Source organism: Theropithecus gelada, chromosome 17 (assembly GCF_003255815.1).
Source record: "Theropithecus gelada isolate Dixy chromosome 17, Tgel_1.0, whole genome shotgun sequence".
NCBI classification, from domain to species: Eukaryota; Metazoa; Chordata; class Mammalia; order Primates; family Cercopithecidae; genus Theropithecus; species Theropithecus gelada.
The window spans coordinates 62,776,528-62,801,406 of record NC_037685.1 but is presented as its reverse complement, the minus strand read 5'-3'; the positions used below and the strand labels follow the sequence as shown (position 1 = coordinate 62,801,406).

The window sequence follows — 24,879 nt, the reverse complement described above, 5'->3', positions numbered from 1 at the left end:
TTAAATGAAAGAGAAAAAGATGAATCTCGGTACATAATGAAGCCAGCAATACACTGAGTAAACATGCGTGGTGCATGGTGGGTATCAGCGCATGGGAGGAAGATTTGAAAACGGGGGCTTGGAAACACTTCCCTAAAGAAATGAGACGGAAACCTAAGGGACCACGGAGCAATGATGTACTTCTGCATCATGACAGACCTCTTAGGCTGGGCTGTGCCCTTCTCATGCGATCTTGGGCAAGTCGATTGAGCTGAAGCTCTTTCCTACTGTATAAGATGCAGTGACCGCTTAACTGGTTCATGAGATTCTCAGGAGGGTTCATTTTTAAAGCTCTGTAAACCATAAAGCATTATGAACATATCAGAGGATAGTCTCGATTCTGGCAGGGTGCTCCTCATAAAGATGAGTTCCACGAATTACCGCACTTCATCATCTTTTGGGTGCAGACATACTGTCTTCCAGAATATTACCACAATGTTCTCTCCTATCTGAGTAGTCGTCCTAGGGGCCTGCACAGGGCCTCAGAGGCCAGCCTATGGCGGTCACTAGAATTCAGGAGCACAGAGGCCAGGTGCAATGGCTCACACCTGTAACCCCAGCACTTTGGGAGGCTGAGGCAGGTAGATCGCAAGGTCAGGAGTTTGAGACCAGCCTGGCCAATACGGTGAAACCCCGTCTCTACGAAAAATGCAAAAATTAGCCGGGGATGATGGCGGGCACCTGTAGTCCCAGTTACTCAGGAGGCTGAGGCAGGAGAATCGCTTGAACCCGGGAGGCGGAGGTTGCAGTGAGCTGAGATTGTGCCACTGCACTCCAGCCTGGAGGACAGAGCTAGACTCCATCTCAAAAAAAAAAAAAAAAAAAAAAAAATTCAGGAGCACAGAAGGGGCACTGTAAGAGCTGGAGAGCCCCAGACATAGAAATCTGGATGTGGGCAGAGAAATACCTGACCTCGACTCTGTGTAAATCAAGGGAGGAACTCTCAAAAGATTTCTCTAGCAAAGTGCAAAGCGTCAGCAGCTAAATCTGCCATTTTCATTGTCTTCTCTGCAGACTAAGAAGGAATTTTCTCCCTAATTGCCCTTTCCTGCTTTCAACTGCCATATGCTATAATTATGACAATTGGACGGTGGCAAATATCCTCCAATTGTCTTCACGACTGCAACAAGAAATGTGGTCGCGAGCCCTTACCAACAAAATTGGGAGCAGCTTAAAAGCCAAGAGATGTATCCACAGAGATGCATCCTCTAAGAATACCAAAGGGACCATGAGAACACTCGGGGAGGAGAGAGCTAAACACAGGGGAGCGACCACCTTTAGTGGCATATTCTGAAATTATCTTTGTCTCGAGACTAGAAATGCCACTGAGGAGAACCTAGAGTTATATGCTGATTTGTTAACTCTCAGGATGGATCAAGTGACACCCAACTTAATCCTGATAAAATACGAAGACCTGGAAGAAATTACTTAAAAAGACTGGAAAGCTCAATCCAGTTCTCTGAATGCACTGAACCAAAGCCAGGCTATCACCGTAAGTCAGCATGCGCAGACTTACTCTAAATGCCACTCCTGACCAGGAAGACAACCTGCCCTCAGGGAAGGCGCCAGCCTCAGCTCCAGAGGAGCCATTTGGCTCCACTGGCAACCCACCACCTGCCCCAGGCCAAGCTGCCTTCTGGATGCCACAGCTTTGGCTGCCAGCTGAGGCTCCTAGAAAAATAGAATTGTTAGATCTAAAAACAGCACTGGAGATGATTCAACCCAGCAATCCCCTTTTGCAAATGAGACAACAGAGGCTCAGAAAAGATAAATCATTTTCCCAAGGTCCACCAGTCATTCTGGCCACAGAACCAGAATTGCAACCCAGGTCTCCTAACTCGGTCCCAGTGCTCTTCCTCACACCACCATGATAACGCCTGCCCAGCCTTCCTTGGGAGAATGTAGAAAATACACATCATTAGATGTGAACAGATTTTGAGAGTGAGCTAAAAAATAATATAGAAAGCAAAAGTCACCTTTATCAACAAGTTAGAATGCTACAGTTCTAGACTGAGCAACTGAAGCTGCGAAACCAGCTGGGCTTTCCATCAGATAGCTATCTTTGTGAAATCAAAGAAAAGCAACGAAATGATACATCCTTCTCTTTGCTATTAAGCACAGCAGCTCTGTTGACTGACACAACAGCTAGGAAATGATTAGCCATTTCAAGGGGTTCAATCTGTAAACTGTAAAAATAAAATATGCAAGAAACAGTTGAATTAGGTGAATTGAGATGGAACCAAAATGGTCTTGACTAATTTCCCCTGTGAGAAAGAAAATTAGACTAAATTAACAGAACAATTAAAATTCTGTCTTCAGCTTCCCTTGTGAAAAGACTTAGTTCTTCCTAAGATGAAGGTAACACATGGTTTGTTTTATTATTTCTGCTGCCACATGTTTCTTACGCTATCAGTATCAATCAAAATGTGCTCACTGTCAAGGTTTTATAAGTCAACTGAATTGCTATTCACATACAAAAGAGATTTGCTGTTAATCTCTACCCCACAGACAGCTCCTATGCTAGTCAAGAAAACGCATATTAAAGTCACCCTTTGACACAGGTTTTATTTTTCAGGTGACACAGGTTTTATTTTTCAACTCACAATAGATTTGAACACTTGCAATCCATACATGTAATGCTTAGTTTATAAGTCCTTCATTAAAAGAAGATAAGACATCCTCAAAGAATTTGATATGGAATATTTTAAAGGGAAGAGGAGTAAAATGGAATCTCCCACCAGTGCCCTAGAGACTCTGAATAAAATAATCAGATGTGTTCATGATCACACTCAGTTGGCCCTGGGCTCTAATTCTGCCTGTACCACCAACTATCTCAGGCCTGTTTCAACCGGAATAGGAATAATAATGACAAGACCCACTTCACAAGATTGTGTTGTAGGTTGAACAAGATAGTAAAATGCTGAGCACAGGGTGTGCACAAAGCAAATGCTCAATAATTATTGGCACCTACCTTTTTTCATCATTATCATCAACCACTTCATATGAAGTCAACTACCTCTACAACAGAAATGTAACGGACAAAAGCAGTTCCTCTTTACTTTGATTTGTTCAGGTAGGAAAGATGGCTTATGCGACCTCTTAAAAGGCTGCTTATAGGATTTGTTGTTGTCTTATCAGGTAAACATGTAAACAGGACCTGGCATTGTTCTAAGCTGTAAACAGGCACACTTAATCTCCAAAACAGCCCTGTGAGGTAGGTCCTACTACCCCATCTTACAGATGAGGAGACTGAGCACAGCGAGGTTCACTAAGTCCCACAGCTGGCTAGTGGTGGAGAAGACATGAACTTCAACACTTTGGGCCAGGCGTGGTGGCTCATGCCTGTAATCCCAGCACTTTGGGAGGCCGAGGCAGGCAGATCATGAGGTCAGGAGATGGAGAACATTCTGGCCAACACGATGAAATCCCATCTCTACTTAAAAAAAAAAAAAAAAAAAATTAGCCAGGCGTGATGGTAGGTGCCTGTAGTCCCAGCTACTCAGGAGGCTGAGGCGGGAGAATGGCGTGAACCTGGGAGGCAGAGCTTGCAGTGAGCCGAGATTGCGCCACTGCACTCCAGCCTGGGCAACAGAGCAAGACTCTGTCTCAAAAAAAAAACACAAAACAAAGAACTTCAACACTTTGGTTCTCACGACCAGTGCCTTACGCCTGTCATTCAGGACTCAAAGTCACAAGGACTTTGAGTGCTACCACAGGACTAGGTAGCACTTTAAATGTGTCACAAATGATCCTCATTATTGCCAAATACACACATCATAATGCATAGGGCTGTGTAATATAAAACAGGAAAGTGAGAAATATTCAAGGATTCAGAAAATTTGGATTCTAACTTTACTTTTTAATAATCATGTGTTTAGGTGATGAATCACATTTATTGATTTGCGTATGTTGAACCAACCTTGCCTCCTAGGAATAAAGCCTACTTAACTGTGGTGGATTAGCTTTTGATGTGCTGCTAAATTTGGTTTGCTAGCATTTTTGTTGAAGATTTTTGCAACTATGTTCATCAGGGATACTGGACGTTTTCTTTTTTTGTTGTGTCTCTGCCAGGTTTTGGTATCAGAATGATACTAGCCTCACAGAATGAGTTAGGGAGCAGTCCTTCTTCCTCTATTTTTTGGGAGAGTTTCAGTAGGATTGGAAGCAGCTCTTCACACATCTGGTAGAATTTGGCTATGAATCTATCGGGGCTTTTTCATAAACCACATGATCATCTGAATAGATGCAAAAAAAAAAAAAAAGGCTTTTGATAAAATTCTTTCATGTTAAAAACTCTCAACAAATTAGGCATCAAAGGTACATACCTCAAAATAATAAAAGCTGTCTATGACAAACCCATAGCCAACATCATACAGAATGGGCAAAAGCTGGAAGCTTTCCCCTTGAGAAAAGGAACAAGACAAGGATGCCCACTCTCCCCACTCCTATTCAATATAGTATTGGAGGTCTAGCCAGAGCAATCAGACAAGATAAAGAAATAAAAGGCATCCAAACAGGAAGAGAGGAAGTCAAACTATCTCTCTTCACAGACAGTAAGATACTATACCTAGAAAAGATCTAATCAACTTCAGCAAAGTTTCAGGATACAAAATCAATGTACAAAAAGCAGTAGCATTTCCATACACAAATAACATCCAAGCTGACAGCAAATCAAGAAAGCAATCCCATTCACAATAGCCACAAAAAGGCCAGGCACAGTGGCTCACACCTATAATCCCAGCACTTTGAGAAATGCTGAGGCAGGTGGATCACTTGAGGTCAGGAGTTCGAGACCAGCCTGGGATACATACTGAAACTCCATCTCTACTAAAAATACAAAAATTAGTCAGATGTGGTGGCAGGCGCCTATAATCCCAGCTACTCGGGAGGCTGAGGCAGGACAATTGCTTGAACCTGGGAGGCATAGGTTGTAGTGAGTTGAGATCACGCCACTGCATGCCAGCCTGGGTGACAGAATGAGACTCCCATCTTAAAAAAAAAAAAAAAAAAAAGGTAGCCACAAAAAAGAATAAAACACCGAGGAATACAGCAAACCAGGGAAGTAAAAGATCTCTATGAGCATTACAAAACACTGCTGAAAAAAATCAGAGACAACAAAACAAATGGAAAAACATTCCTTGTTCATGAATAGGAAGAATAAATATTGTTAAAATGGCCATATTGCCCAAAGCAATTTACAAATTCAATGTTATTTCTATCAAACTACCAATGAAATTCTTCACAGAATTAGAAAAAAAATTCTAAAATTCATTTGGAACCAAAAAGAGCCCAAGTAGCCAAAGCAATCCTAAGCCAAAGAAACAAAGCTGGAAGCATCATATTACCTAACTTCAAACTATACTTCAAGGCTACAGTAACCAAACAGCATGGTAGTGCTACAGAAACAGACACATAGACCAATGGAACCGGTTAGAGAACCCAGAAATAAAGCCGCACACCTATGACTATCTGATCTTTGACAAAAACAAGCAATGGGGAAAGGACTCACTATTCCATAAATGGTGCTGGGATAATTGGCTAGCCATATACAGAAGATTGACACTGGACCCCTTCCTTACACCACACACAAAAATCAACTCAAGATGAATTGAAGACTTAAATGTAAAACCTAAAACTATAAAAACCCTACAAGAAAACATAGGAAATACCATCTGGGACATTGGCCTGTGCAAAGACTTCATGAGGAAGACTACAAAAGCAACTGTAAGAAAAACAAAATTTGACCAGTGGGGCCTTATTAAACGAAAGAGCTTCTCCACAGCAAACTAAATTGTCAACAGAGTAAACAGACAACTGACAGAATGCAAGGAAATATTTGCAAACTATGCATCTGACAAAGGCCTAATATCCAGAATCTATAAGGAATGTAAGCTAGTCAACAAGCAAAAAACAAACAACCCCATTTTAAAAATGGGCAAAGGACATGAACAGACACTTCTCAAAAGAAGATATACATGCAGCCAATAAGCATATGAAAAAAAATGCTCAACGTCACTAATCATTAGGGAAATGTAAATCAAAACCACATGAAATACCATCTCACACTAATCAGAATGGCCATTAATATTAAAAAGCCAAAAAATAACACAAGCTGGCAAGGTTGCAGAGAAAAGGAATACTTATGGCTGGTGGGAATGTAAATTAGTTCAGCCACGGTGGAAAGAGATTTTTCAAAGAACATAAAATAAAACTACCATTCAACTCAGGAATTTCATTATTGGGTATATACCCAAAGGAATATAAATTGTTCTGCCATAAAGACACATGCACACATATGTTCATCACAGCAGTATTCACAATAGCAAAGACATGGAATCAACCTAGATGCCCATCAGCAGTAGACTGGATACAGAAAATGTGGTATGGATACACCATGGAATACTACACAACCATAAAAAAGAATGAGAACATGGACTTCACAGCAACATGGAGCTGGAGGCCATTAGCCTAACCCAATTAATGCAGAAACAGAAAATGAAAAACCACAAGTTCTCACTTATAAGTGGGAGCTAAACAGAGTGTACACATGGACACAAATAAGGGAACAATAGACACTGGGGTCTATTTGAGAGTGGAGGGTGGGAGAGAGCAAGGATCCAAAAACTACCTATCAGGTACTATGCTTCTTACCTAGGTGACAAAATAATCTATCCGTCAAACCCCTGTGACATGCAATCTACCCCTGTAACAAACCTGCACATGTACCCCTTGACCTAAAACAAAAGTTGAAAAGAAAAAAAAAAAAAAAAAAATCATGTGACCTTGGTCAAATCAGGTAACTTCTCTGAGGCTAAGTTTTCTCTGTTGTAAATGGGAATATTTGCTTTAACAAATAACAGGATCATTGAGAAGATTAAATTATATGTGTGACATGCTTTATTAATCATAAAAGGTCTTAAAATCGTAAGCAATTAGTATTATCATTTCCCCTGTGTAAGAATCTCATAGTACAGTTAAAATACTCTGTTGATAAAAGAAACATACTATTAAAAAAACGCATTTACACCAATTGTGGGGTAAAAAATAGAGTCAACTGAGCTTTAACTAATATGACAAAAACAACTGACATTTTAAACTACTGTTTTTCTTTTTTATGTGCTAAACTGATCTAGTGCAAAGCCCAACTAATAAACATTTAGAGCCGTTCCCTGACTACAACCAATGATTAAAAAGCAGCAGCTCCGAGATTGGGATAAGCACTGCCTGCTCTCTGCGAGTCCGCTGGCCTAGCTTCCTGGTTCTGACTGTCTGGTAGTAGAGTCACCTTTGGGGTCTCCCACCCAGCCCCCAGCACACCCTCTCACACACTGCCACCTTCAAGGTGAGACTAATCAGGTTTCTGTGACATAGTAAAATCCTTTCACAGACTGAGATAATTAAACCCAAGGTTAAGATATTTGCTAAGACTGGGCCGGGTGCAGTGGCTCATGCCTGTAATCCCAGCACTTTAGGAGGCTGAGGTGGGTGGATCACCTGAGGTCAGGAATTTGAGATCAGCCTGGGCAACATGATGAAACCCTCTGTCTACTAAAAATGCAAAAATTAGCTGGGCATGGTGGCGCACGCCTGTATTCCCAGCTACTGGGGAGGCTGAGGCAGGAGAATCACTTGAACCCAGGAAGTAGAGGTTGCAGTGATCTGAGATTGTGCCACTGCACTCCAGCCTGGGCGACAGAGTGAAATTTGGTTGCAAAAAAGAAATAAAAAACGGTATTTGGTAAGACTGGGGAAAACTATGGTATCCAAGCAAGACTATTAAAATGTACAACTCTATGTCAAAACACCTTTTTTCTCAAAATAACTTTAAAACCAAGTGGATCAGCCTTAAATATTAAAGGATTTTTAAAAAGCAAGTCTATCTATAGGTTGCGTTAGGGATTCAAAATGTGTTGACCAACAGTATATGAATTCATATAACAATAAAAATTATAACAATTGAAGAATGAAATGATTACAGTTCCCATTAGAGAAAACACAAAGGAATCTTGGAAGGAAAAGATTTGATCATTGGGATTAGTACCTGAGACTGCTTGACCTCTTTCTTTGTATCTTCAGAAGCCAAACCAAAAGCTGGAAAAAAAAGAAACATTTTTACATTAGAGTTAGCAATTCAGGTTAATTCTTATATCCAACAGTTTTGCTTATAATAAAAAAAGATACTTTAACAAGACATATTTTGCTCATTTTTAAGCAGCTGCATTGCTGCAAACTTGTTATTACTGGCTTTCTTCATCTCAGGCCTAAAATTATTCATCAACACGAAGCCAACACGCTTCGGCTACCAAGCAAAAGAAATAGTACATCAGACAAATTCAAAGCTGTGTATGCCATTTGTGTCTATAGACATAAACCATAAAATAGATGTGTACAAAATACTACTTCTTAGAAACCTTAAGTGTGGTGCCTTCTTAAGCAAAGGGGAATTCCTGAGAATCCAGGAGGAAGAAGTACAAATTCTCACCCTCAAAATCACTCCCAGAGCCTGGCAGGCAACAGAGCTAAATTTAGAGCAAGTTTTTTCCTAAGGGCTGCAAGGTTAGAAGTGTGATGCAGATACTGCTACCAGCAAGCACAGAACCTACTAAACCCTAACAGAACCCTACTAAAGCAATGGGGCTGGGAGAGTGAGGGAAATTAAAATCACTCTCCATTTAGAATGAATGAATGTTTCGAGTCAGAGTCATAATAGACAAAGATATCCCTAGAGCCACATTTAGGCTCTGCATTAAAAATAATAACAACAACATGACAGTAACACTCTGAAAATATAAAGCAAAATGACAAGCCAAACAGGAAGCTTAACAGAACAAAAAATAGTACCCTTCATTTTACAGCACATTTCTCCTCAACAGCTAAGAGGAAAGCACTGCAGAGTTCACTTTCTCCAATTAGCACTCACAGGAGTAAAAGGCAGTGCCATAGGGCAATGATGTACTAAAAGAGTGGGAGAAGTGACACCATGGAACAATAATGTACAAGGAGTGTCAGCAGACGGGCTCCTTGGTGGCAGAGGGGACCCTACTCAGAAGCAGGAGACCACTTCACCCATTTGGATCCCTTCTAATTCCTCCCCATCCCCACCCCCAGACATCCATTGCCTCAAATATTGCATTAACATTTGCTCAAAAGAAAGAATCTAAAACATCTTCACACTAAGAAGCAAATGACGAACATGGTTTCATCGTTTCCATTTCCAGAATGACATTTCAAAATGCAGGGTGAAACTGAAATCTAAGCCATATGAACCTCTATGTGAACAATTTAGGTAACAGTAGCCATTATACAAGGCCTCCCTGAGACCATCTCACATAAAATAATAAATCCCCAATTCCACACCCTCCTTATCCACCTCAGTCTGCTTTACTCTTCTCCAGAGCACTTATCACCAACTGACATATATATTTATTTATTACTTATCTTACGTCAGTTGATTATAAGCTCCACAAGGGCAGGAATACAGTTATACTGGGTTTGGGTGGGGGTGGGGGTGGGGTTGTTTTGTGTTTTTTGAGACAGGGTCTCACTCTGTTGCCCAGGCTAGACTGCAATGGCACAATCTCAGCTCACTGCAACCTTCATTCCTGGGCTCAAGTGATCCTCCCACCTCAGCCTCCCGAGTAGCTGGGACTACAGGCATGTGCCACCATGCCCAGCTAATTTTTGTGTTTTTTGTGGAGACAAGGTTTCAACATGTTACTCAGGCTGGCCTCAAATTCCTGGGCTCAAGCAATCCACCCACCTCGGCACCCCAACGTGCTAGGATTACAGGCCTGGGCTACTACCCCACCAGGAATACAGTTTTATCTACTGTTTGCCACCACACCAAAAGCACAGCTAGCACACAGAAGCAACTCAATAAATATGTACTTAATAAATGAATGAGTGAAAGTCTTCACTCTGGAGGACCCTAGGGTCATATCACATAAGGACTGCCCGCTCCCTATACTAGGCAGCGCCAACCCAGTAGAACAAAGAAGCTTAGTGCCTCTCACCTTTATTTTCAACAGGATCTAATGCATTTTCTCACTTTACACACACACACACACACACACACACACGAAAAACAAAGCCCAATCATCACTTCAAGTTCTAAGAAGAAAGGAGAGATTTAATTGCAAAGCCATTTAAATTCTGCTTCTGGGTACTTAACTTTTTGGTTTTATTTTATTTACTTCTAAGCTAATATGCACATTTAAAACCCTGCAGAAGATATCAAAAACAGAATTACTTAAGGAATATCATACAGGGAGGTTGCAACATGTTAACACATCTTAGCACCACAGAATTCCAGAAAATAGAATATTCTGAGAACTTGCAAGATACAAAAACTGTGATCAAACTAATTCATGACTTTGATTCAAAAATCCATCTCCCGCTGAGCGTGGTGACTCACATCTGTGTAATCCCAGCACTTTGGGAGGCCAAGGCAGGAGGATCCCTTGAAGCCAGGAGCTTGAAACCAGCCTGGGCAACATAGGGAGGCCTTATCGCTACAAAAAATAAAAAAATTAGCCAGACATGTGGCTGAGCATAGTGGCCCATGTCTGTAATCTCAGCACTTTGGGAGGCTGAGGCGGGGGGATCATGACGTCAGGAGTTTGAGACCAGCTTGGCCAACATAGTGAAACCCCATCTCTACTAAAAATACAAAAATTCGCCAGGCATGGTGGCAGGTGCCTGTAGCCCCAGCTACTAAGGAGGCTGAGGCAGGAGAATCACTGGAACCTGGGAGACGGGGGTTGCAGTGAGCAGAGATCACACCATCACACTCCAGCCTGGGCGACAGAGCAAGACGCCGTCTTAAAAAAAAACAACAACAACCAGTTATACTAGAGCACGCCTGTCATCCCAGCTACCTAGGAAGACAAGGCAGGAGGATCCTTTGAGCCCTGGAGTGAGCTATAATCATGCCACTGTACTCCAGCCTGGACAAGAGTGAGACCCTGTCTAAAAAAAACCCATCTCCCCCTCCCCAATTAATTCCTAATTCCAAACAAGGACAGTCAAATATCTCTGGGGTTAGAATTTCTTCTTTTATCAAATAAAATAACTTTCTTAATGTAACAGGTCCAGTAGCATCATCTAATAACACATGTTTACTTTTACTTCACTTTTTTGCAAGGCCAGACTGAGCTATATGACCACGAAGTGCATGTGAACACAAAAGTCCCTAGCCCTTAGAATGTAGAATATAGTGCAGGGAAGGTATCTTTATTTGGTACTGGTTCTTAAAATTACTAATGTATCACCTTTTGTAAGTAAGCAGCTAATATTATTTGATGATGTAACTGTTTAAAGTAGGAATTACATACAGGAAAGATATTGCCAATACGTCAAATAAATTCCACAAATTCTGCTTGTTGTAATCGACACACCATTCCTTTAGCCAGACAAAGCTTAACTGAGCTAAGTTAAACTAGATTCTAGCTCTGTCCAAAAATATAGACCTAGAGTTAAAATATCCATTTAAAAAAAAAAAAAAAAAAAACCAAACCAAAAAAGCCTGTCATTTCTCATCACTCTGCCGTGAAATTTAAAATTCCTTTTTCCCATGATAGACACAAATTATAATATTTAAAACAATGACATAAAAAATGCATCAGAGTTACTTTCCGTTGTAGGAACAAATCATAAAACAAGATAATCCTTAGAAAAAAATGCCAGTTGTTTTTTGTTTTGTTTTGAGACAGGTCTCACTCTGTTGGTCAGACTGGAGTGCAGTGGCACTATCTCAGCTCATTGCAACCTCCACCTCCATTCAAGCGATTCTCTGCTACCTTAGCCTCCTGAGTAGCTGGGATTACAGGCGTGTGCCCTATGCCCGGTTAATTTTTGTATTTTTAGTAGAGCTGGGGTTTTGCCATGTTGGCCAGGCTGGTCTCAAACTTCTGACCTCAGGTGATCCGCCCACCTCGGCCACCCAAAGTGCTGAGATTACAGGCGTGAGCCACCATGCCCAGCAGCCAATTGGTTTTATCTTTACATTTCTATAATCTAAATAAATCAAAAGAAATCATCAAGGAACCAAGTGTGGCCGGACGTGGTGGCACATGCCTGTAATTCTAGCACTGTGAGAGGCTGAGGCAGGAGGATTACTTGAGGTCAAAAGTACAAGACCATCCTGGGCAAGATGGTGGGACCCCATCTCTCCAAAAAAAAAGAAAAAAATTAAAGCTTAGCCAGGCTTGCTAGTGAACGCCTGTAGTCCCAGCTACTTGGGAGGCTGAAGTGGGAGGACTCCATGTATCCAAAAGCTCAAGACGGCAGTAAACTATGGTCATGCCACTTCACTCCAGCCTGGGTGACAGAGAGAGACCCTGCCTCTTAACAAAATATAAATAAATAAAAATAAAAAGGAACCAAATGTACTGTGAAGGCACAGAATATGCTATACCACTAATAAACCCAATCTTAAAATAACTAACCATTTACAGAATTCTTACCCATAAAAATCCTGGTTTCATGGAAATGAAAGAGAAATGGTGCAAAGAGATGAGCAAAGTGAGAAAAATTAGCAAGGGAGGTAGGAAATTGCCTGTCACCTTCAACAATGCTAACAAGAGTGCATACTGCAATTTGAGTCTGGGCTAGTGAGTGACAAAGAAAAGGAGGAGCGAGGGAAAGATTTCTCCATCCTGCCCCCAACCAAAGGGGCACACAGGAGTGGCTACCTGAGGCTCAGTGTTAGCTGTTTGCTTTCATATTAATTTCCAGATTCAGTAGGGAAAATATTGTTGAAAATTTGGCCTTAGTGCTTTAATGTGCAGTTGGAGAAATATTCCAGGGTAAATCATGCTTTATATGCCAAACTGCTGTTTAAAAGTAATTTCCCCTTTTCTATTTTCAACGTGAATTCTGGTAAATTGCAACAGGGAACTATATTTAAAGTGCAAATCAGGGCAGGCAATAGAAATCGGACCTTTTTCATGATAACTTTAAATAATTCAAGCCAACAAATGTGTTAGCACGCCTAGATGGAGAGATAAATCAAGATTTTACAACTAACCTGGGACTAAGATTTATAGGCCAGCCTAAGCCCCCGAGTGTAAGAAAACTGGCGAGTAATTAATTGCAACGCATTTAAGCAGCACTAATCAACTCTCTTTCCTTGTCCCTGTGAGGGAGCAAGGGACCCCCATTCCCACGCAGGAAAGATGATTGTGCCTTCTACCTCCTCACCTGATTTTGTTCCAATTCACTTAATTCGTTTTCCCAAACTTTCCCAGGAACATCTCTCATAGAAACCAAATGAAATACTAAAAACAAGAAAACCACTAAGCTGCCAAATAACTCCACCTCAAAGGGCGCTGTCAGGAACCAATGAGACAATGCCTACAGCCTTTGGCATCAGCTCAGAATGTATAGAAAAGCTCAGCCAACAGCTGTGGCCATGCTGGTGACCACAGTGATAATGACCGGCAGTCTGGGAAGTGTCTAGGTGGTTGCCTGCCCTGCACAAAAGCCAGGAGGACACAAAACCCGGTACCTGTGGCTCTGCCACCCAGGCCAAAGCTCACAGAGAGCTGTCTTGGAAGCACACATGGCTCAGGTACCCCCTCCAGGCTACGCAGGCTGCCACTTCTTTTCTAACACGCTGGGGGAGGAAGCCTTCAGGGCTTCACTTTCTTTCCTGTGACCTACTTACAAAGCATGTCACCCAGCCGGCTCCAGCCTCCAGCAGCTGCCTCTCTGTGGAGCTTTCCAGGATTAATTCCAGGTCCTCCAGGGGGCCTTAAGCTCCAGGATGCATGGCGCATAGCCAACTTACTTGTTTCCAAGTACCCACTTTGAAGATAATCCATGGCAGCAGAGGGACAGAAACAAACACCCCTGTAGCCCAGCGACAGGGGTAAAGTCTGCCTTTTCTCCACCCTACTGGGACAAATCCACTGTCCCCTGTCCCCACAGCAGCAGACAAGCTGGGTAGCAGCTCCATTTACCATGGGACACCACCTCCAACCATGGGACAGAAGGCCCCGCCACTCCATACTTTTTTTAAAGGGCACCGGGTTTTAGTCTCTCCCTCCTGGGTTTTATACAGGGCAGGCCAAGGGCAGGGTCAACACACGTGGTGGCAGAAATACCTCAGAAGAGGGAGTGACCCAGGCAGGGTCCCTTGATGGGAGAGGGTGACCTGGTCAGGCAGGGACCCCTGTGAGGAGGGGGTGACCCAGGCAGGGACCCCTGTGAGAAGGGGGTGACCCGGGCAGGGACCCCTGTGGGGAGGGGTGGCTGGGGCTAGAAATGAGGCTGAAGGTACCAGGGGCCATATCATAAGAGCAGGAGTCAGGTTTTTCTGAGCCAGGAACAGCTGTTTGAGGTTTTAAGGAGGGTATGCCATGTTGAGACCTGTGCCCAAGACAGCTTTCTGGAGTGTGTGGGATGGCTGTGGGAGGACAAGAAAGGACACAAACATGCCAGTGGGAAGGCCACTGGTGTCAAGCAAGGAGCGCTAAGGGCCTCAGTTAAGGTGGCAGTGAGCAGGGGAGGGGTGGGGCCACTAAAGAAGCCGAAGCTGTAGACTCTGAGACAGAGCACGGGGTGGGTGGTGACACGGGAGGGGAGGGCCTGGGGCTTCTGAGAATAAAGGAGGATAGCACGTGTGAGGGAAGGCAACTTGGTCCCCAGCGTCCTGAGGATACGTGAGTGCAGATACACAGGACAGCCAGGTGCAGGGGTGAGCCCAGCACAGGGGTGTGCGTGCGATAGCGGCTGCAGCACTAGAATCTTCACAGCGCACCAGAACGGAAGCCAAGGCTTGTGAGGCCAAGGACGGCTCAGGGGAACCCCAACATTTAAGGACAAAACTGCAAAGGAGACTAAAGCAATGGCCAGATGGGGAGGAGAAGCAGGAGAGAAGGCAGCTGTTTAACGAATCTGTTCAAAGAACTCTCTCCTTAACGCTACATGGTACAACAGAAAGATGTGGCAGCAGAGGAGACCCGGGCCAGGGCCCTGCCTGAGAAGTCGTATAGCATAAGGTCAAAGTACAGAGTACAAAGACAAAGTACACTGAAACCTCCTAGGTTCAAATCCAGGCTCTGCCACTTAATAGTTAAGCCACCTCTCTGAGCCTCTGTTTCCCTCCCTGTAGAGGGAAAAAATGGAATAAGAATTAAGTGAGTTCATGTATGTTCAGGTTCAAAAAAGTACCTGGCCTATGGTAAAACCTATTGAGCCTTTTGCTCAAGTGCCAAACAGTAAACTCTTAGGAAAAGAGATCTGCTGCTGGGAAAGATGCCAGGACAACTCGGCCAGTGGAGAGAAGTAGTGAGGAAGGAGGCCAAGCCTCCTACCACAGTGAGGCAGCAAGTGTGCAGACACGACATTCCCCCATTGAGCCTACTATCGACTCAGATATGATCTAGCTCCATCTGAAACTCCTCTCCTGTTTTATCACAGAAGTCATGGGAAATACTGGAATATTAGCTTTTCTTCACTTGACAACAAAGTTTGAGGAGACCAACATATTCTATGGGCCAGAGAATAAATATATTTACAGGAAGGACAGTAGATGGTGGGAAAAAAAAGAGAAAAATAGAAAATAACTATATATATATGAGGGAAAAGATCATTTCCTACTTTGATTTGCATCTTGTTTAAAAACAATTACTCAGGATATGCAAACCAGAAAATTGCAACTCAAAATAGTTTTGGGGGGTGAGATTTAAAACCTCACCCTCACTAGCATGTTCCATAGCCTAAGTCATAGGAAGAGTCAGAAAAATCCCGGGTCACACAGCCTACTACAGAACACACCAAAGAGGAACACAGCAAATATTCAAACAAAAAAAAAAATTAGCACTTTACGTAATTCCTTTAAATTGCAAGTGTACTACTGAACAGTTAACTGTCAGCCTTAACTTATAAAAATTTATGATTAACTTTTGGGCATCTTATTAATCACAAGAAGTAGATTTTTAAAAGTACCCCTAGTGTGCAGATGGGTGGATGGATAGACAGACAGACAGATAAGGTAAGCACTCCTGTCAGTACCACTCAATCCATGGTACACACAATCTCAGACGCTCTAAGCCTTTAGAAACTTATTTGCATATTGCCCAAAAACCTTTGCTTTAATAACTCACGGCTCTAACTTTTGATACTCAAGCTCCACGGACTATGGTTTCCTCAACAGCATTTAAAAATTTGCCAAATGATCCTGGAGCCTGAGACAGACTTCTCAGTTTTAGTTCTGGCGTTTCCAGTTCCTTTCCCAAGTACACAAAAGACCTGACTGAGTAAGCCTCAATGCCACACTTTGCTCTCTCCAGAACAACTCCTTACTTTTTTTAAGGCAAAACAACCATCGATCATCTTTTGTTTTGTTTTGTTTTGTTTTGTTTTGTTTTTTGAGATGGAGTCTCGCACTGTCGCCCGGGCTGGAGTGCAGTGGCGTGATCGTGGCTCACTGCGACCTCTGATTCTCCCGCCTCAGTATCCTGAGTAGCTGGGATTACAAGCACCCACCACCACGCCTGGCTAATTTTTTTTGTGTGTTTTTAGTAGAGACAGGGTTTCACTATGTTGACCAGGCTGGTATTGAACCCCTGATCTCATGATCCGCCCACCTCGGCCTCCCAAAGTGCTGGGATTACATGTGTGAGCTACTGCACCCGGCCTCGATCATCTTTATATTCCACAGATGTTCACAGAAATCACCCAATAAGAGTCCTAGTTTATACCCGGGCCTATGGTGGCCCAGGCAGGGTTCTCACACCTGGCTTCACAGACAACTTACCTGGAGATCTCATTTCAGATCTTCTGAATCAGAAAATCTGGAGCTGGAACGCAAGAATCTGCATTTTAACAAATAGGGGCTTCTTTAAGACACTCAGATGATTCTCTGAAGTCTGACAGCCACTAAGATGCACAACTAGACAGGAACTCAAGGTAACTGAATGTGGCTATTTTCACAACAGGCTGTGGCCGTTTAACTTCCTTGACATCATTCAGCTCATAAACGAAAAACAAGCTCCTCCATCTCCCCCCTCAAGGATCCAGAGAAGATAAATTCAACGTGATATGTAAAGAGCCTTGAGTTTCTTACGGGGAAGTAATGATGTAAACTAAAATATATCATCTTTTCAGCTACATAAAATATTCTTTTAGGAGAGAAAATAAGTCATATCCCTAGGAGGAAATGACACTGCTATACTTAAGATACGTTCACCTCTTATTTGACGACACTTATACTTGTTTTTGTTTTTATTTTTGTTTTGTCTAAACCCTCAGCTTCACAACATGTAGATATATGTAGATAAAGACTACTGTCCTCTCCAACTTCTACCAAATCTTGGTATATATACATTTTGAGTAAATGCTTAAATGAATTTATTCTGTTAATCAAGGCTCTCTTCCTTTAAAACACACACACACACACACACAAAAGAAAAACACACAATAAAACAACCAAGTGCAGTGGAACATGCCTGTAGTCCCAGCTGACTGGGAGACTGAGGCAGACAGATCACTTGAGGCCAGGAGTTCAGGTCCAGCCTGGGCCACATAGCCAGACCTGCCAACTTTTTTTTTTTTTTTTAGATAGAGTCTCACTCTGTCACCCAGGCACAGTGGTGCAATCTTTGCTCACTACAACCTCGGCCTCCTGGGTTCAAGCGATTCTCCTGCCTCAGCCTCCCGAGTAGCTGAGACTACAAACACACGTCACCACACCTGGCTAATTTTTTTGTATTTTTAGTAGAGACAGGGTTTCACCTTGTTGGCCAGGCTGGTCCTGAACTCCTGACCTCAAATGATCTGCCTGCCTCAGCCTCCTAAAGTGCTGGGATTACAGGTTTGAGCCACCATGCCCAGACAGACACCCAACTCTTTAAAAAAAAAAAAAAAAAAAAAAAAAACCTACTCAAATTGCCACCTAATATAATGACCCCCCAAAATACCTTCCAGCCAGACCTGTCCTCTACAGACCCAAATATCTAACTGCTCACCTGACACGGTACCTGGCCATCTCACATGCATTTTGAACTCAGTTTGTCCAAAACTGAACTTATGCAGCTTCACCTCCCACTAAAATTAAAAGTCAAAGTACATTTCAAAAAATGGCGTAAATACTTAATGCCACAGAACTATACACTTAGAATTCATTACACTTAATAAACCCTATGTTATGTACATTGAACTATATAAAACTGTTTCTGAAAACCTGGTCCTCCTCCTTCAGTGCCCAAGTTAGTAAACAGCACTACTACCCATGGTGGATATGACGGAAATGTATGACTCATCCTTGCCCCCACCCTTTCTCTCAGCACACGAAACCCAATCAGTCCCAGAGTCTGAGAGATTCTTAACCATCTCTCACAACCTGTCTCCAGCAGCCTCCTCACAGTTCCCCACAGCCACGACAGCCCCCTCCAACTCCTGCTCCATGGGACATCCATCACGAAAAGGCAGCCATATCACATACTGCCCCATTACAGCCCTTCAAACACTTCCCCCTGCTCTGAGGACGACCCCAAAATACATCCCCCTGATCTGCAAGGCCCTGCCTAACCTGGCCCCTACTGATCTTGCCAGCCTTTCAGTCCTCTGTCCTCTCTCCACTTGGCTCTTTCACCACCAAGTTCTGCCCCCCACTTACCATAAGATCTCTGCTTCCCCTTCGGGTCTGAGCTCTAACGTCACATCTTCTAGGAAGCCTTCCTTGACCCTTACCCCACAGTTTCTCAACCTTGGCACTGTTGGCATTTTGGATCCAATAATTAATTGTTCGACGGTAGGGTGGAACTGTCCTGTGCCCCTGTAGGATGTTCAGCGGCATCCCTGCCTCTAGATGTCAGTAGCACCCTCTGCCAAACCAGCCCCTGGGATAACCAAAAAGTATCCAGACAGCAACAAACGTTCCCTGAGGTGCAAGATGGCTCCCTGTTGAGATCCATCTCCCCAGTCCAGGCAAAAGCCATCTGTCTCCCTGTAACATGTTCTCACAGCATCCTGAACATCTCTTCCACAGCATTTAGCACAGACACAATTCGTTCTGCAGTCGTTACTGTTTAATATCACCTTGCCTTTTGGGGTGCAAGCTCCCCAAGGGTAGAGACAGACTAGATCTGTCTTGTTTCTGCAATATCACGATGCCTGACACACAGTAGGTACCCACATTACTCTGAATAAATGAGACACTTTGGGCAGTTTTTCCTTTTAACACGATTTTTAAATTGACATTCTTCGAGTAGTTCAAGTCAACACCTACATTAAATCAGGTTTCTTTGGGGGTTGCTTAGTGACTAGAACTTTGAAATCATGGTAGCAAGGGAGAACTTCCTCAATAGGTCTGATGAACCCTTGAAACTCACAACTTTTCCTTTACCATGGGAAAGATGAGATTAACCTATGGAGACTCCCAAATATTGTTCTTAAGAAGTAATCTGTGCAAAGCCAAAGATGGACCACACAGAGTGCTACAAGAGGAAAAACATAGAACATTTGCAACTTTTCTCTAAGTAATACCTTTATGCCTAAAAATTATGCTTGCTTGTTTGCTTCATAACAAGTCTAGTAAAACACACAAAAAAACCTGGCTCCAAGAGCCAATTATAAGGAAGTGCTCAAATACCGAGCCCACAATGTTTGTCCCCAAGGAAGTTACCACATCTCCTTTCAATTCACACTGCTATTTGAAACAGATGCTCTCCCTCCCTCCCACTAGCTTAGCTGTTGGCTACCGGCAAACTCCCCTGGGTCAAGTCCATGACCAGGGGGGCCATGCCAATTCGGGGGTCCTGGATTACAAAGAATCCATCCAGAAGATTAAAATCTGTGCCAGTAATATCTGCATACTGCTTAAGAAACGAAGAGGTTTTAAGAATCAAAACACACAAAACAACCTGGAATTAGGTCTGACTCTTGGTGTCCTAAAATTTCTGACTCACTGCAATGAAAGGAATCTGGGCAAGACCTGGCTCAGAATGAAAAACCATCCCCAATTTTGGCAGGTGCTAAGAAATACAAAATTGGCTCACACAGAGAAGAGACAGGGTTGTGAAAAATAAAAGCTAATACCTATTATTTTATCAATATAATTGGTTCAAATAAGCTTCTTCTATAATTAGGATTAGGTTTGGCAATAGGATTGGGTTTGGTTGCATACAATCTCATGCAATACAAGTCTGCAAACAGGCCATGCAGAGTTGGCATGATGCTCCACATCCATCTGGCATCCAGGCTTCTTCTACCTTTCTCCTCTACCATCCTTATGCTGGCTTCCATCTTCAAGGTCACCTCATGGTCACAAGATGGCCACCATGGCTCCAACCATCAGATCCACTTAATAGGCAATGGGAAGGAGGATAACACAGAACAAAAAGGCATGCATCCCAGCTGAGTCGGCCACCTTGAATGAGCTTTACCAGGAGCCCCACCCAACAATCTCTAAAGATAGCTCTGTAGAGACTAGCTGCCCCCATATGCAAAGGCCACTGAGAGAAATGTTTCACATTGCTGCTGCCACCGCTGCCACCACCACCCCACCATCATTCCTCCATCCTTCCCCCCAACACGGATTATATTAGTTTTGTTAGGAAAACAGGGGCCAAAGGGTTATTGCGCAGGCAGCTGGCAGTCTCTGCTACAATGGGGTCAGTATGTTAAAACTGCAAGAGATGGCAAAATGCTAGCATTCTATCCAGTCCATGGGTCCTGTTCATATGAGAAAACTGAAGCTCAAAACCACTAAAAGCCACACAGCTAACAAATGGTAACCTGGAGGCTTGAATCAATCTTCCCATTCTGAAACTGGCGCCAGACTTTAGAACCAAAGTTGCAGTGAACCGTGTCTGTATATGCATGTGAGTTTAAAAGAAATTTTCTATATTGACTTTTCTCTAAACACATAAACAAGTATGTTCTAGTTTGTGGGGAAACTATATAGTCAGGCCCATTTTATATGGGAATATTTAAGGTATTTATAACTCAAGATTGTTCACATGCCTCAAAACGGCTGTCACATTGTCTGTTTCAGCAAGATTCCAAGAACATCATAAGTGGGGACATCTTTATACGTGTCAGTGCCCTTCCCCTAAATCGAAGCAGAGCTCCATAAAAGGTATTCATGAGTCACTTCAGAACTCGAAGAATACAGCCTCCCGTCTGTGCCAACCCATGAAAGCCAGTTCACAAAGCCCAAATGTCTCACAGGGACCTTTTAATGCATTTTATGTCTTATTTATTGTGCTTATCTGACAACTTCACAAGGCTAACAGACATCTCTAAAAATGTGTTGACATTTTAATGCATTCTGAATGTCCTTCAGTGTATTATCAAATTTGGACAGTGCAAATATTCCCCCACGGGTAGTAAAAAATACACAGCAATACAAATGTGCATTTCAGCCCATATGTTGTATATATTATATACAAATATTATACCCCCAGTACAGCATTATAAAGTGCAGTGCTATAAATAGAATGCCAATTTCAGCTACCACCCACCCATTTGGTTAGTTGCAAAACATCCAGGCAACAAGCCAACTGATGCAGCCAGGAGTCACCCAGTCGCTTTCCCAAACCTCCAACCTCCCTTTCTCCCAGGGCTGCCACCCAGCAATGCCTTTCTTCCACTGAAGCCGATTCCAGCCAAATTCAGTTGCCCCCCAAGACCAACTACAGCCTTCTCTGCCCAAGTGCCCTAATATTTTTAATTACACTGCTGGCTAATTAATCATGCATGTAAACAATTACCAACTAATCTTGCTCTTTTCCCGTACTTATTGAGCGCCTATAGAAATGCCAGAAGTACACAGAAGCAGCAAATTAATCCTTATTCGAAGACCTTAAATACAAATAAAAACGGGCTTTAAAGGCTCCGGTGGGCTAACAAGAGCAGTGCGCAAAAACGCTACGTCTTTTCCTAAACTGCACCATTCTGCCATTTGTAAAAAATCTGAAATTACTGCCTTTTCACAGGCTGGAAACATCAGCAAGTCTGGGTTAGAGGACAACAACTCTGCAACAGTCTGAAAAGAAAATTTTTCGCTCAAGATTTCAAACTTGAACAAATCTTATCATAAAAGTCAATTACAAGGCTGCTTTTTTTTTTGTTTTTTTTTAAACTTTTATCACATCGTTTTACGATAAAGGAGGGAAATGCCCTTGCGAGGAGAATGGAAATAAAAAAGGACGGACATTACAGCAGCAGGAGACCGGGCAAGCACTGCTCGCAGACGTGTCCCCTGATGTTCCCAGCGGAGACCCGAGACAGGAGCAAGCCTCCCCACAGCGTCCTCCCCGCCGCGCCCGCTCCCGCGGAGGCCCAGCGGGCGCCCCTGTCCTCCTCCGGGTCGGAATCCAGGAACGGCTGGCGCGGAGCTGGCCGCTTACCCTCAGGGGCCAGGGCACGTCCTGAACGCCCTGCGGAGAGGTGCGCGGACACCGGGACCGCTGTCCTCCCCCCTGAGGGTCGAGCAGGAGAAGCGAGACCTCGGGGGCCGCCTCGCCGGCTCCCGTCCAGCCTCCCGCCCGGCGCGGGGCGCGCAGGGCGGCGGAGCGCGGGCGGAAGGCAAGGGGGCGGGACCGCCGCCGCCGCCGCTCGCGCTCTTTCAAAGTTTCTTCGGTGGCACAGTTCCTGCGCGCTTCCTGTGGGGGCGGCCGCTGCGCCCTCGCCGCCCCGCCGCCCGTCTGCTCGGGGCGGAGGAGGCATGGAGACGCCAGTCTCGGGCCGGGGCGGCGGCGGGGACCCAGGACCGAAAGGGGCCGAGCGGGCACGCCTTGGGTCCCGGGGCCGAGTCCCACCTGGGCGCCGCGAGAGGGCGCTGCTGACGGCGCGGCACGGCGGGGACCGGACGGCGGGACGCGCGCCGGCGGGGCAGGGCTGGGCCGCCCGGCGCCTTCCTCCCCGCGCCGACCAGGGCACGGGCGACTGTGCCCGCGTACCCCACGCCTCGCCTTTGAGCGCCTGGCCGCCGGCTACTTACCCAGGGAGCAGGTGAGGAGCGCGAACAGCGTCGGCGGCGCGAGCAGCCACCAGCAGGCGGGCGGCCGCATCCCGGCGGCGGAGGCTGCGCGCCCTACCTGGGCGCGGGGACTGGAGACGCGCGGGGAGCGGAGCTGCGCCGCTGCCGCTGCCGCCGCCGCCCTGCCGCCGCGGCTGACCCTTCTCCGCCGGCTCCCCTCCTCCCTCCTTCAGCTCCGCCGCGCCATCGCCGGCCGCGCCCTCTGGCGGCCGGGAGCAGGAGCGACCCTGTGCGCGCTTCCAGCGTCCGCCCGGCTCGCTGCAGCGGCGGGTGTCGGGCCCGACGGGCTACGGTGGAGGTGGCCGCAGCTTTGCCCGCACGGCGCCCGCCTTTGAGGCGTCTGACCTCTGCCCGCTCCGACCACCAGCCTCCACCCCTCCTCTCCCTTCCTCCTCTGCGTCCCTCCTGACCTAGGCCCCGTGCCCTCCCTTTATGCCCTCCCACCTTACCGCGTCACCCCCATCAGTAGTTACACCTGTAAAGTGGAGGTGAGCAGTAATCACTTTTCCTCCCTGCTAATGTATTATCTGCTGTGAAAAAAAAAATGTAATCAATAGTTCAACTCTTAATATTGTTGGCACCAATGCTCTACTTTGATGAAGGTGTTTTTAATCAGCTCAACTAATTTACTTAATATCCCCTTTAAATGGATTTTGGCCAATAGCCTAGGTCTGGGATTTGGCTTTTAAACAAGTTTGTGTAAATGTAATTTTCTATAAATGTAATTTTAAGTGTTCACCATAATGGAAGAGAGTGGGTGTAATTTTATTCAAAATATAAAAATTAATTAAACTGGAATACAGAGAAGTGGGGCGATGTGGGAGTGCCTCCTGTTCCCGCAGGACTGCCAAGGGCCTCCCTCCCCAACCCGGTAGAGTGGTGGCCCTGATAGTGGACTAGCCCTGTTGCGTTGTGTGGTGCACTGAAGGGGAAAACAATTACAAGTAGGAACTAGAGACTCCTTCAGTGGTTCTGAACTCCCTCGTGCCTCCCTCAAGCCTTGACTCACTTCTATTTCCAAGGAAGTGCACAGGGCCAAGTGCTTTTCCCGGCCCTAGTTTAGCTCATGACCTCTCGAAGGCAGTATCTGTTTTCCTTCATATTTAGTCACTTGTTGGATACCTACTATGTGACTGCAACTCTGCTAAGCACCCTAGGAATGCCAGTATCTTTCACATGGACATACAACATTCACCTACTTGCTAAACATTTAATGAGGATGAGGCCCTGGGAATACAAGTAGGATGGCCCTGGGAATACAAGTAGGATGTCGTGGAGACAGAGAAGCAGGTACTGAATAAACATTTGTAGGCTTGAGCCCTCTTTAACTTGAATGCCTTTAGGGGACTTAGGCTCTAATGCATTAGGACATTATTGTCTGCAGTTGTGCAGTACCTGCTGCAATTGTTTTGAAAAGGAGGCCTGGAGACAAAGAATTTTCTCTCTGTGTGGTTTGTATTGACTTCTTAAAAGTGGGAACTAAATATTTCACGTGTGATCTGTTTAGTGTGAATGCAAATAGTTCCCTTTTGTTCCATTCGCCCAAGGTTTGTGGTCTTGGGTCAATACTATTTTGATGGGAGGAAAAATAAATGTAGGGATCCTTCCATTTCATTTCTTAGTTTAGCATGTCAAATCTATGGTTGACTGAATTTGTTGCTTTTATCCTCGGGAAATTCTCAAGCTTACCTGCCTAGTTGAGATTCTAGGTTGTTTCCAATTTCCAGAGCTGTTTTTGCTTTTTTCCAGGAAAGTATTCCTTGCATATGTGGGGTAGTAAACATGTAACCAAACCGTGTTTGATTAGACACAGAAGACTAATAAGATCAAATGCCTGCTCCACGTGGGTA

General features: G+C 44.5%; 1 protein-coding gene across 1 annotated transcript in view; it reads right to left on the bottom strand.

Moving 5' to 3' along the window:
- The window catches only part of B3GLCT (beta 3-glucosyltransferase), a 121,657-nt gene extending 98,446 nt beyond the window's left edge, over positions 1–23,211 (bottom strand). Inside the window, exons 1-2 of the mRNA XM_025364839.1 lie at positions 22,991–23,211; positions 8,081–8,130 (exon numbers count right to left, since the gene is read on the bottom strand). Coding sequence (XP_025220624.1) covers positions 8,081–8,130; positions 22,991–23,060 — 120 coding nt within the window. The 5' untranslated portion in view covers positions 23,061–23,211. The remainder of the gene's footprint in view (positions 1–8,080; positions 8,131–22,990) is intronic.
- Between the last annotated feature and the right edge of the window lie 1,668 nt (positions 23,212–24,879).